The sequence below is a fragment of the Pseudophryne corroboree genome, chromosome 1, assembly GCF_028390025.1.
Source record: "Pseudophryne corroboree isolate aPseCor3 chromosome 1, aPseCor3.hap2, whole genome shotgun sequence".
NCBI classification, from domain to species: Eukaryota; Metazoa; Chordata; class Amphibia; order Anura; family Myobatrachidae; genus Pseudophryne; species Pseudophryne corroboree.
This window is the reverse complement of record NC_086444.1, coordinates 820790338-820805322: the sequence shown is the minus strand read 5'-3', so window position 1 is coordinate 820805322 and position 14985 is coordinate 820790338. Positions and strand designations below refer to the sequence as shown.

Genomic DNA, 14985 nt, shown 5'->3' with positions numbered 1-14985 from the left:
CAATGAGTCTACTGACACATGTTCTACTAGAATGAGTCTGCTGACACATGTTCTACTACCATAAGTCTACTGACACATGTTCTACTACAGTGAGTCTGCTGACACATGTTCTACTAGAAAGAGTCTACTGACACATGTTCTACTAGAATGAGTCTGCTGACACATGTTCTACTACCATAAGTCTACTGACACATGTTCTACTACAGTGAGTCTGCTGACACATGTTTTACTACAATGAGTCTACTGACACATGTTCTACTACAATGAGTCTACTGACACATGTTCTACTACAATGAGTCTACTGACACATGTTCTACTGCAATGAGTCTACTGACACATGTTCTACTACAATGAGTCTTCTGACACATGTTCTACCACAGTGAGTCTACTGACACATGTTCTACTAGAATGAGTCTGCTGACACATGTTCTACTACCATAAGTCTACTGACACATGTTCTACTACAGTGAGTCTACTGACACATGTTCTACTACAATGAGTCTACTGACACATGTTCTACTACTATGAGTCTACTGACACATGTTCTACTACCATAAGTCTACTGACACATGTTCTACTACAGTGAGTCTGCTGACACATGTTCTACTAGAATGAGTCTACTGACACATGTTCTACTAGAATGAGTCTGCTGACACATGTTCTACTACCATAAGTCTACTGACACATGTTCTACTACAGTGAGTCTGCTGACACATGTTTTACTACAATGAGTCTACTGACACATGTTCTACTGCAATGAGTCTACTGACACATGTTCTACTACAATGAGTCTTCTGACACATGTTCTACCACAGTGAGTCTACTGACACATATAGACACAAGCAATGACTGTTCATTCTGGAAACTTAGCGACAGAATCTCAGTTCTAATTTAAGGTGTGGTTCAGAATGTCAACATGGGCGTTATTGTATGTAAACATGTAACATTTCGACATGTTCATAATGTCGACATTGTGCATGTTGACAGTCGTCATGTTGACATAATATTTTTTTTTACTGTTAGAGCCCTAACCCTAAACCTAATTGTAACTGCAGCCTTACCCTAACCATAACCGCAGCCTAACCCTCTGATGTCTACGTAATGACTACATACAGGAGCGTATTAAGAGAAAAGGGGGCTCAGCCGGGTAACGCATTAGAGAGTAGACTCTGGCACTATGGCAGAGTCTACTATGCATGCACAGGTCTCTGGGAAAATGGTGCGGTGGCCATTTTCCTGGCGATTTTTCTACTGCACATGCAGTGTAAATGGTCGACACTCCATTTTCCCGGTGACTTGTGCAGCCATGCTGATGCAGGACATGGTAACCCAGGACTGCAGGTGAATATTGAAGAAACAAGTGCAGGGTGTGTGGCGTGGCCCCCTTGGACCAAGGAGCCTGTGTGCACCTCACAATCTGCACTCAATATAGACGCACCACTGGCAACATGCACTTATTTGAACACTAATACATATCATTTCATGTTTTCTTAATAAAATGTGATATTTAGTGTCTAAATTGAGTACATTATTTGCATCTATTGTAGGTAGAGGATTCTTGGAAAACCACTGAGTTCATCACTATCCCACATCGGGAGTCTAAAGATGTTTTCATTCTTGGTGGAACAGATGAGATTCAGGTGAGGACTGAGGGCCTAATTCAACATGGATCGTAGATGTGTAAAAGAACGCACATCTACAATCCATTTTTTCTGACATATAGGGGATGCCCAGCACAGGATCCAGACCTCCCCCTCCCGCAAACATGGAAAAGCATTACACGGCGGTGATACTTTCACATGTTTAGGGTAGCCCTCTACCTTGCAAAGGCAGGCGGCTACATGCCATGTTTCAAGTCGCATCGGCTGCGTGTGATGTCATGCAGCCGCCACGGCCTGCACCGCAAACAGTACGGACACATCTGTGTTGTGCGGACCATGCCCGAAAACGCTCCCGCTTCACAGGGCTTCAGCATGCAAATGCTGCCGCAGCAGCGTTCCATGCTGAATTAGGCCCTGAGTCATTACCACTGTTATCTGGCACACTGCCTCTCCCATGCTGCAGCGCGTCTTCTCTGCTAACCTTGCTCACTATTACATATCTATACTAAAACTAATCAGACAATTTTCTTCATTATTTAAGCTTTCTTGTTGCTATGGTTTTGGTGCACATTTGTATTCCTAAGTAATGTTTGTATAGAAATCACACACCTCTTCCATCTCTAGTAAAATGCTGTCTTCTCTAGTTGATCCCAGGGAAGATGGCCTTGACAATTCATGATTGTAAAAAGTATACTACATATTAGTGACATTCACATATTTACTCTTACTGTATGTTAGGAACAAACAGTTGATTTACAGCATATTCATAATATAACTTAAAGAAACAAATATGCAAAGAACATTATAAATGAACCTATGTTAAAGACCAAGTGATGTCATTTATTTATCCAACATGTGGATACTGTACAAAAAAGATGAAGACATATTGGGCCTAATTCAGATCTGATCGCTGCTGTGCGTATTCGCAAAGCGGGTGATCAGATCCGAACTGCGCATGCGTATGCACCTCAGTGCACCAGCGCGTTGGACGGCTACAATGGGCATCACTGGTCAGCGACGGGATGTTGCGAAGGATCCATTTGCACGGGCGTTCGCAAGGTGATTGACAGGAAGAGGCCGTTTGTGGGTGGCAACTGACCATTTTCAGGGAGTGTTCGGAAAAACGCAGGTGGGCTGAAGCGTTTTCAGGGAGGGTGACTGACGTCAGCTCCGGCCTCGATCATCAGGATTCAATCGCACTGGACTACGTGGGCTACGCAGAGACTACACAAACTGATTTTTGTGCAGCTCTGCAACACATGCGATCGCACACTTGCACTGCGATTTTACAGTCCCCCTGTAGGCGGCGACTATCTGATCGAGGGACAGCAAAAACTCAGCCCAGCGATCAGATCTGAATTACCCCATTGCTCTGCCCTAGGAAACAATACAGAAACAGCTTCAGTAACACGGTGATATGTAGAGCCTTACATTACTCTATAACATTTATAATGATTCTTTTCAGGTTCTTCTTGATGACAGTACTATAAACATATCAACCATTGCATCTTCTCGCTACGTTGGACCCATCAAGCCTCGTGTGGATGAATGGCATAGAAATCTGGCATTGTTTAATCAAACTCTTGTGCGTAAAATGCTTTCAGTGTACTAGTAGTGGTAGTAGAATGTGTTTCTTAGTATAATCTTTAAGTTGCATAGAATATTTTCCATTTTTAAAAACATTATTTAGATGTTTAAAAACGCATCATACATATGTAACCAAGTAATAATAAAGCCTATTGGGCAAGCACTCTTAGCAGTCCACTGTTAAGTTGCTAAGACATAGAAGATTAGAGATGGGAATTGTCTTCATCTTGGGGAAGCTTTAGCTAATACGGAACGTGCTGCCACATACAGCAGGAGAAGAATGTGTTATAGGCTTGTAATATTCAAAAGTAAAGTCATACAATCCCTGAGAACACCATTAATACAATTCTTTCAATTATCATCACCATATTGAGTACCATGCATACACTATACCTTGCTATTGATGCAGTGTACTGTACCATTTCCATTTAATTTAATTATATTTGTGGCTTACAGGTATAGCGTTAACCATTATGGGGAGGGATGTAATGACACCCGAGTTCAGCGGCCGTGCGGGATGCCAACCGAACTCAGTCGTTTTTTTAAAGGGGCAATCACTTACAAGGCAGAACCATGCCGTATATGTGATTGCCCCTTCAAAAAAACGTCTGAGTTCGGCCGGCATCCCACACGGCTGCCGAACTCGGGCGGCATTACATCCCGCCCTTGGTGTCATACCACTGTACCTTCTTTCTTTATTTTGCGCTCTTTCATGTTTCTCATCAATTTCCATGCCCTTCTTTTCTACTTTTCAATGGCTCACACATTATTTTAAATTATAGTAACTGTAAATGCAGGAAGTAACAAAGTGTATTGGTACATACGCACTTGCCGGGAGGATTAAATGTTTTTATATATGGAGCGGTTATAGGGTAAAATACCGTGGGTACATCTAATGCATATTTGTGAACTAATTTATTCTGCATTAGCGAGCTGATTATTTTGTGGACTTAATATTGTATTGATATTGCATGTGTATTAATCTTGTATTTAGGAAGAGTGGCTGACTTGTCAAAGGAACTGGCTATATTTAGAAAGTATTTTCAGTGCTCCTGATATAATAAGGCAGCTCCCTGCAGAGGCCAAGATGTTTCTACAAGTGGACAAATCCTGGAAGGAAATCATGAGGAAAGTAAACCGTCTACCTAATGCCCTCAGAGCAGCGACTCAACCAGGTATGGCACATTTCCCTTGTCCTGTACATATGGAAATACTTTCATGTGTTCCATTAGCATCTTACAAAAGGCAAAGGGCAGAATCAAACTTCAACTACTACAAGTTGCTCCTTTATTCATAATAAATATATACGCTTATGAAAGTTCTTTTCCCTCCAAACTAAGGGTTCTATTAATCAAAGAAATAAAATGTTGGCCTTCTCTATATTTATCATGCAGTCAGGACGTAATGTCCATTGCCAGGTATTGCTCATGGTGTTCATCGTAGGGGCTCTTCCAGGGCTGGATTAAGGGGGAGTTAACGGGGGTATCTCCGGGACCCCCACATACTGGGGGGCCCACACACAGAGTCTGACCCTGCAATTGGCGATGGGGGCTGCAGCGGCACTCTGTGCAGAATACAGGGGGAATGCTGTGTCTATATTGGGGGTGGGGCAAGGCAAGGGGCCATTTTATTGGAGGAGGCCCCCACAACTTAGTTACCCCAGGGGGCCCCACAAGCCTTAATCTGCACTGCATTAGAAAGCTATTTACTGCATATTTCTGTTTTGTATACTAATACGCCATTAATACTTCCACACAGCTGGTGCCATGTACAATATGGGTAAAACAGAGCCTGGGCTTATTTCTTCACTGCATATTTAGACTAACCATTAAAATAATGCATTTTTTTATGCCATTAATATATTTATGTGAAATGTTGCAAAATGTATTGATCCGAGTGCTTACTGTATTATTGTTTTGCTATGGATCATGAGTTAGGTGAGTGGAAATGTTTTAATTAATATAATGTTTCATCATGTTCAGGTCTTCTGGAGTCATTTCAAAATAACAATGCTCTCCTTGATCAGATTCAGAAGTGCCTGGAGGCTTACTTGGAATCCAAGCGCGTTGTCTTTCCAAGGTCAGTAACATATAAGCTACTTTATCAGCCAGATTGTTTTATTCTACTTTATTTATATTGATTTCACTACTTTAAATTAGAATTGCTAGCCATAAATAAGATGGATGTCCCTGGAGTCTTGTTTATCATGGAAAGTATTTCTTTGGCTTGCTGAGCAAAAACCTAGCAAGTATATGTGGGACAAGATAACTATACACTGTGAATGTACTATTTCTTTTTTGATACTCATGTACTTGTGTTTGTGTGTTTCATTATGGGACCTTACTTGTATGGTGTGCTATGGAGCATATTGCAGCTTTAATTGTATAAATTGTTATAGTGGAAATCCCCCTGATAATCCAGTACTTTCTAATTCCTTAGCAACAAACCAGTTATTCAGTGTAAAGGGGATGGCTTTCCCAGGGCATATAACAGATTGGCATCATATTAATGTCCTTGTATGCCCTCTTCAGCTAGGAAAGCATGTTAATGCGGAGTCCACAGGTCTATTGTGACAAATAATGCAGTGAGGATCTCCCCACTTTCAAAGTATTCTAAACTCAATGTTTGGTTTATCTTACTGTTCTTAAAGAAATGTTGCATTATCCCATTCAGAGGGCTTCCAGCATGGGAGATCTGATAGGGGTGTTTATGGCATCTCAGCTAAATCATTAGCCATAGCTTTGGTCCACTTATATGCCTTTCCCAAAGATATCATCCCGCCAAGGGATGCTGAGAGGATGTGGGAGCAGGTACTACTTATCTGGGCCCAGGCAGAGCCGGCCCTAACCAATATGATGCCCTAGGCAAGATTTTGGCTGGTGCCCCCTAGCACCACCGCTGGTTCCGCCTCTGACCTTGCATCTCTTTCCCAGCACCATCACCCCTCACCCATAGCAGTCCCTATTTTGGTGTTTGTACCCCCTATATTTTAAATAGGAACAATTCACACATTTGGCGCACAACCCAAAAAGGGGTGTGTGTTTTCTGGCAAGGAACATGGCCACACAATAGTAACCCCAATTCCAATTACGCCACACAGTACTGCAACTTTTTTCACATTTTATCATGCGATAGTGTCCATAATTCATATTACATCCCACAGTAGTATCACTTTACCTTATAACCGTTACTCCTCACAGTAGAGCCCCTTATTCACATTACATCACACTGAATTGCTCCTTATTCACACTACACCACACGCTATTGCTCTTTATTCACATTACACCACACCCTATTGCTCTTTATTCACATTAGACGACACAGTAGGGCCCTTTCTATACGCAACGCCACATAGTATAACACCTTATACACATAATGCCACACATTAGTAATGCAATTATACACAATTCCACACAGTAATGCCCCTTACACATATGAGGCACATTAATGTCCTTATAAACATAATGCACCTTACACATTATGACAACCTTTATTAATGCCCTTTTACACATAATGTCCCTTACACATATGCCGCACATTATTAATGCCCTTATACACATAATGATACACATAGTGCCCCCTACACATTTGCTGCACATTATTAGTGCCCCTATACACATAATGACACACACACAGTAGTACCCTGTTACACATATGCCACACATTATTAATGCCCTTATACACATAATGACACACATAGTGCCCCTTTACACATATGTTGCACATTATTAATGCATTTTTACATGAACACATAATGCTCCTTACACATATTCCAAACACTACTGCACAACCAACCCACTAACATGCACACAGCACTCACACTGCCACTAACACTGTGACCTCTGCCTCTGCTTGGTTACAGATGTGTCCTCATAAATCTTGCCTCAATGCTAATGTTGGGCACCTTTTTTATGAAAATGCATCTTATTTGCATTGCTATGTGGCTAGGATGCACAAGCAGCTTCTGCTGATTAAACTGATATGCAGCATGCCTATATTCTGTGTGAGACTGTGGCTGTATCTGCATATGAAATGCTACATACAGAATATATGCATGCCGCATATCATTTTAATCAGCAGAAGCTGCTGATGCCCCTAGGCATATCAAATGCCCTAGGCAATTGCCTAGTTTGCCTATGCCTGTGGCCGGCTCTGGGCCCAGGCCTGCTGGAGGGGCCCAGGTGAGTAGCACATAAGGCAAGGAAAGGGGAGATTTTCCCCATCCCAACACACACTGTTGTGTTGCGGAGGGTCCATGGAGGCTGCTGTTTAGGCGGGGGGCATTAGCACCCATAGCCCCCCTGCATCTGCCCACTTGCTGAGAGGGACTGATTTCCCTCCTTCTCACCACTTAGTACTTTTTAACTAAAAATTAAGGAGGGGGCATGGTAACGCCTCCCTGATTTGGACACACCCCAAGTACCCAAGCCCATTGCTGCTCTCGATGGCCCCGACCACGCCCTCCACGCATTTGTTTATTGTGTTAAAGAAATTGCACATACCTTCTTATTAAGGAATCTGCAGCTCATTATTATTACAAAAGACAATTGAGGCATTAATTAGAGTAAATTGTATCTCAAACTTTTCACGAACTGCAGCTCCAATTGTGGCTTTACTGGGAAAACCCCCCCAAGGAAATAGATAATCAAGAGTGAAAAAGATATTTTTTTAAGCGCTGTTTGACAGAAGAATTCTTATAACATTTATTTACATACACAAAACAATAAAACAGATAGCCGGTACCAAATGATTAAATAATTACTATTATACCATGCTACTAAATTAAAAACTCTCATAAAATCTCCATATTTACCATATAAAGTCAATCAATGCAGTCATTCTTCAATCTGTAAAGCTTTAGGGGTCTATTCAATGCATGTCGGATCCCTGTGGACGGAGAGGATCCGACAGTGCAGTATTCAATTAGCGAGCATTTCCGACTTTTTTTTAAATCGGATCAGCATTGTCGAAAACGGGCCAAAAAACTGTCGAAATTGGCGGCTAATTCAACAAAACACGTGGATCAGCGGCTAATGCGTCGATCCACGTGTTTTCCGAAAAGTCGGATAAACGGCAGCTTCATTGTTTAGGTCGAATCATGATTCGACCTAAAAAAGTCGGAAACTGACGTCTTTCCAACTTCACAGCAATTCCGACTTCAATTGAATGCACATGATTGTCAGATTAAAATCCATTAGCCACGCATGTACAATATTGTAGCTCAGTGCCATGCAATAAACGTGTGCCTTCATAGAGTATCTCCAAATAAGCAATCTCCTCCACTGGTTCAGTATGATACCCGATGGGTGGGATGCCGGCGGTCAATATACCGACAGCGGCATCCCGACCATCAGAATCCTGACAGCCGCCTGTAAAGTACCTAAACCTAATGCTTCCCTGTGATGCCTAACCCTAAACCTCCCTTCCCTCCTGCCTAAACTTAACCCTCCCCGCTTGGTGCCTAACCCTAACCTCCCCTTGTAAGTACCTAACCCTAAGCGCATACTGCTGGGAGAACGATCACGATTTCATCTGCCGGTATTTTGACACCGGTATACCGAGCACCGTTGGTATTTAGACACAGGGCTGCTGGCGTCCTTCGTGAATCCGATGTCGGTATATCGACCGCCGGGATCCCGTCCTTCGGGATATTAACTGCATCCCTCCACAGCACAATGTCATATGGGCAGTTTCGGAATATATTGCAACAAATTGGTTGGTGTGTAATAAAGTATAGCAATCACTTAACATCTCCATATTAGCAGTTCTCACTTGTGTTAACACAAATCCGGTACAGTGTTTCTTGTTGCGCCCTAGTATTGGTTCCTCCTCACTCATATACAGTTTGCTTTAATTCAGGTCAGTAAAGTCATCAAAGAAGACCCTTTACAGCGCTATTGCTATATATAACAGTCAGTCCCCCTTTAGCTGCTTGTGCAGTCCAATGTAACTTAACAGGGTGATATTTCCACTTATTATTAGCTTACTCCATCCACAAGGAGATGTATGACGAAGGCATATACTGTTTGATAAATAAATGCCGCCAGATCCATCCGCCTTTATCACGTTCCTCAGAAGGATATGTGGTGAAAGGCGTTAAGGGAAAACGGATATCACCCTGTTAAGATGCATATATAGGATTGCACAGCAGTAAAAGGGGGAACTGACTGTTATATAACAATAGTGCTGCAATAGTGTGGCAATGGCACGCAGGGTAAATACTTTTGCATGTAACTCACAAAGGCTGGATATCTTTAATTTTCGGCTGCAATTTAGATTTGAGCTTGGACACACTCCTCTCAAATCTACTTTAAATATATCTGCACATGTTACATCTGCATCCGCACACCCTACCTGCAGTACCACATTGCACCTGCATTCGCCACATTGGCTGTCTGTGCACTCCTTATACTGTACTTCTCCATCGGCCCCATCATTCCGGTGATTGGAAAGATAGCTCCACGAGTGTGCTAACAAGACTCTGGCACTGTGCTTGGGCCTTTGCTCTCTTCTGCTCATGTGCCATCTATCCAAATAATATCACTGGAAACGTGACACTGCTTGGAACAAGTTTGAGGGGTTTCTGCGCGGTTGGGTTTACCGCAGCACATAAAGGTCCACTACTAGGCGAATCAATCACAATTGAAGAGCCTCTAGTATGTTTTAGTTATCTTCACTCTGCTTCCCCATGGTCCTTACGGAGTCCCCAGCATCCTCTACGGACTAGGAGAAAAAGATTTACCGGTAGGTTTAAAATCTTATTATTTTGCTTATTGATTTAAACTATGATAAATTGACATACTAGATTGCATTGTCAATATAAAACATAACAAAAGTGTAATATTTTCCCAATCAGATTTTACTTCCTGTCCAACGATGAGCTCCTAGAGATACTAGCCCAGACACGCAACCCTCAGGCAGTCCAGCCTCACCTAAAGAAATGCTTTGATTCAATTGCCCAACTTGTATTTGCCACTGCATCATCGGATGGGGACCAAGATAAAGTTTTCACCAATGATATATTAGCCATGCTGTCACCTGAAGGAGAGAGGGTAAACTTCATTATTCATAGTTCTTCCATGTTGATTTATTAACTGCTGTTGCTGCACATAATGTATTTGTTCTATGCATGTCTATGCTATTAGGTGAGCCTGGGAAAAGGACTAAAGGCAAGAGGAAATGTGGAGGACTGGCTGGGAAAGGTGGAGGAAGCCATGTTCAGCTCCCTGAGACGTCTCAGCAAGTCTGCCATTGCTGACTACCAGAATAAAAGCAGAGTGGAGTGGGTGGTTGCTGGACATCCTTCTCAGGTCATTTACTTTATTGTTTAACTTAATTTAAATATCACAACGAAAGCCCAATTCCGCTAACCAATATCATATTATGAGCATAAAAAGTGTTTCCATATGTGAGTTCTGATATTTAAAGGCAGAACAAGGAGTGTGATTGCAGTCATTGATTGTGTTCTAGATGACATAATCATGTGTTATAGCATCATGTATTATTATTATTATTATTATTATTATGATGATGATGATGATGATGATGTAATTGACACAGTGGGGCAGATGTATTAACCTGGAGAAGGCATAAGGAAGTGATAAACCAGTGATATGTGCAAGATGATAAAGGCACCAGCCAATCAGCTCCAATATGTAAATTAACAGTTAGGATCTGATTGGCTGGTGCCTTTATCACCTTGCATATATCACTGGTTTATCACTTCCTTATGCCTTCTCCAGGTTAATACATCTGCCCCAGTATTCTGTATTAGTTTCCTGGTGCATGGAAAACTGTTCATAACAATGCCAGTGATAACCAGCAGATCACAAATTCATTGTGATACCCCAAACAAATGAACATGTATATTACACTGTAGACTGAGATCCTAGCGTTCCCTGAGGTCTTATACCATGTAAAAGGATGAAACAGGATTAAACACCAGTCTACAGTATACTCCGGTATCATTGTATTACAGGTATTCTGGAGCTGTTGGAAGATCTGTAGGTAGCAGCAAACAAAGGGAGTAATTCAGACCTGATTGCTGCCGTTTTCGCACAGCATGTGATCAGATCTGAATTGTGCATGTGTATGCACTGCAATGTGCAGGCGCGACGGACCGCAGCAATTGGGATCGTCAGTCAGCGACAGGATTGTGCGAAAGATCCGTTCGCACGGGCGTTCGCAAAGAGATTGACAGGAAGAGAGCGTTTGTGGGTGTCAACTGACCATTTTCAGGGAGTGTACGGAAAAACGCAGGCGTGCCCAAGAGTTTGAAGGGAGGGTGTCTGACATCAAATCCGGTCCCGATCAGCAAGAAGCAATCGCAGCGGCTGAGTTTGTACTGGGCTGCGCAGAGACTGCACAAAATCAGTTTGTGCAGCTGTGCTATACATCCGAACACACACTTGCACAGCGATTTAATCCTCCCCCCGTAGGCGTCGACTAACTGATCGCAGGGCAGCAAAAAACGCAGCCCAGCGACCCTTGTATCAGGAACAGCATACATTATGTTTAAAGGAAAAAAACCTGAGGTAACGTTTCCTGCCTCTCATGAACTGAACTCGCTTTTTGAAAAGGTTTGGGAAAATCCTGACAAGAAGTTTCAGATTCCCAAGAGAATTGTGGTGGCATATCCGTTCCCCTCTGGGGATAGGGAAAAGTGGGAGTCACCCCCCACTGTAGACAAGGCTCTGTAACGACTGTCCAAAAAGGTGGTGCTTCCGTCCCCTGACATGGCAGCCCTAAAGGAACCTGCGGATTGTAAGCAGGAAAATACATTGAAATCCATTTATGTCACTACAGGTACGCTGCTCAGATTTGCCATTGCTTCGGCGTGGGTGAATAGCGCTGTTGAAAAGTGGGCAGATAACTTGTCATCTGAGATAGATACCCTGGATAGGATTCTTTTGACACTGGGTTATATCAAGGATGCTGCAGCCTAGCTAAAGGAAGCTGCGAGAGACATTGGCCTTTTTGGATCAAGGGCCAATGCCATGGCAGTCTCAGCTAGAAGAGCATTGTGGATTCATCAATGGAATGCTGATGCTGACTCTAAGAAGGCTATGGAGTCTCTGCCGTATAAAGGTGGTGTATTGTTTGGTGACGGCCTCGCTGACCTGGTATCTACGGCTACCGCGGGTAAGTCATCATTTTTACCTTATGTTCCTGCACAACAAAAGAAAACGCACCACTATCAGATGTAGTCCTTTCGGCCCAATAAATACAAAAAAGGACGAGGGTCTTCCTTCCTTGCTTCTAGAGGAAGAGGAAAGGGAAAAAGGTCACCGGCTGTGGCAGGTTCCCAAGAGCAGAAGTCCTCTCCGGCTTCTGCCAAATCCACCGCATGACTCTGGGACTCCTCTGCGGGAGTCCGCACCGGTGGGGGCACGTCTCCAACTCCTCAGTCAGTTCTGGGTTCGTTCGGCCCTAGACCCATGGGTGTTAGAAATAGTGTCCCAAGGGTACAAACTGGAGTTTCAAGACGTTCCCCCTCGGCGATTTTTCAAATCAGCCTTACCAGCTTCTCTTCCGGACAGGGAGGTAATATGCGATGCGATACAAAAGCTGTGTCAAAATCAAGTCATTATCAAGGTGCCCCCGTCACAACAGGGAGAAGGTTTTAATTCGAGCCTCTTCGTGGTCCCGAAGCCGGACGGCTCGGTCAGACCAATTCTGAACCTAAAATCCCTCAATTTCTATCTGAGAAAATTCAAATTCAATATGGAATCTCTCCGAGCAGTGATCTCCAGTCTAGAGGAAGGGGATTTTATGGTGTCGGTCAACATAAAGGATGCCTACTTACACGTCCCCATATATCCTCCTCATCAGGCTTACCTGAGGTTTGCGATTCAGGATTGTCATTGCCAATTTCAGACGTTGACGTTTGGTCTATCCACGGCTCTGAGGGTTTTCACCAAAGTTATGGCAGAAATGATGGTTCTCCTGCGCAAGCAGGGAGTCACAATTATCCCGTACTTGGACGATCTCCTGATAAAGGCGAGATCCAGGGACCGATTACTGCAGAGCATTACGATTTCCCTGACAGTTCTGCAACAACATGGTTGGCTCCTGAACTTGCCAAAGTCACAGTTGAGTCCTACGAAACGACTGTCGTTTTTGGGAATGATTCTGGACACAGAATTACAGAGTTTTTCTTCCAGAAGAGAAGGCTCTGGAAATTCAGAGTCTGGTCAAAAAAATTATGAAGCCAGCGAGAGTGTCAATCCATCAATGCACTCGATTACTGGGGAAGATGGTGGTGTCCTACGAGGGCATTCAGTTTGGCAGGTTCCATGCCAGAGTGTTTCAGTGGGATCTGTTGGACAAGTGGTCCGGGTCCCATCTGCACATGCACCGACAGATAATCCTGTCTTCCAAGACCAGAATCTCACTCCTGTGGTGGCTGCACAGCTCTCACCTCCTAGAGGGACGCAGGTTCGGGATCCAGGACTGGATCCTGGTGACCACGGATGCGTGTCTCCGAGGCTGGGGTGCAGTCACACAGGGGGAAAATTTCCAGGGAAAATGGTCAAGCCAGGAAGCTTGTCTACACATAAACATTTTGGAATTAAGGGCCATTTACAATTACAACGGCCTTCTACAAGCGGAACATCTTCGCGATCTGCCCGTCTTGATTCAGTCGGACAACATAACAGCAGTGGCGTACATGAACTGCCAGGGCGGAACGAAGAGCAGAGCGGCAATGGCAGAGGCCACAAAAGTTTTCCGCTGGGCGGAAAGACATGTAAGCGCTCTGTCAGTGGTCTTCATTCCAGGTGTGGACAACTGGGAAGCAGACTTCCTCAGCAGACACGATCTCCATCCAGGAGAGTGGGGTCTTCATCAAGAGGTCTTTGCAGAAGTGACAAGTCGTTGGGGAATTCCTCAAATAGACATAATGGCGTCTCGCATCAACAAGAAACTTCCGAGATATTGTTCCAGGTCAAGGGACCCTCAAGCAATAGCGGTGGACGCCCTAGTGACACCGTGGGTGTTTCAGTCGGTATATGTGTTCCCTCCGATTCCACTCATTCCAAAAGTGATAAAGATCATAAGACGAACAAGGGTTCATGCAATCCTCATTGTTCCAGACTGGCCAAGGAGGGCCTGGTATCCAGATCTTCAGGAATTGCTCATAGGAGATCCCTGGCCTCTTCCTCTATGAGAGGATCTGTTACAGCAGGGGCCGTGCGTTTACCGCGGCTTTGTTTGACGGCTTGGAGGTTGAACGCCGAGTCCTAGCCCGAAAGGGTATTCCCAGTGAAGTCATTCCCACACTTCTTCAGGCTAGCAAAGAAGTAACGGCGAAACATTATCACCGTATTTGGAGAAAATATATGTCTTGGTGTGAATCCAAGAAGGCTCCTACAGAAGAATTTCAGCGGGGCCGTTTTCTCCATTTTCTGCAAGCAGGTGTGGATGCGAGCCTAAAGTTAGGCTCAATTAAAGTACAAATTTCGGCCTTGTCAATTTTCTTTCAAAAAGAATTGGCCTCCCTTCCGGAAGTTCAGACTTTCGTGAAAGGCGTGCTGCACATCCAACCTCCCTTTGTGCCCCCGGTGGCACCATGGGATCTTTACGTGGTGTTGCAGTTCCTGCAATCTCATTGGTTTGAACCTTTACGTAAGGTAGAGTTGAAATTTGTCACTTGGAAAGTGATCATGTTGTTGGCCTTGGCCTCTGCAAGGCGGGTGTCTGAATTGGCGACTTTGTCTCACAAAAGCCCCTATTTGATCTTCCATGAAGATAGAGCCGAGTTGAGAACTCGTCAGCAATTTCTGCCGAAAGTGGTGTC

At 43.8% G+C, this 14985-nt stretch overlaps 1 protein-coding gene across 1 annotated transcript in view; it reads left to right on the top strand.

Moving 5' to 3' along the window:
• DNAH6 (dynein axonemal heavy chain 6) overlaps positions 1-14985 on the top strand; it is a 679574-nt gene that overhangs the window by 222791 nt on the left and 441798 nt on the right. The window contains exons 20-25 of the mRNA XM_063919567.1: positions 1548-1640; positions 3067-3186; positions 4183-4363; positions 5171-5267; positions 10045-10240; positions 10334-10498. Coding sequence (XP_063775637.1) covers positions 1548-1640; positions 3067-3186; positions 4183-4363; positions 5171-5267; positions 10045-10240; positions 10334-10498 — 852 coding nt within the window. The remainder of the gene's footprint in view (positions 1-1547; positions 1641-3066; positions 3187-4182; positions 4364-5170; positions 5268-10044; positions 10241-10333; positions 10499-14985) is intronic.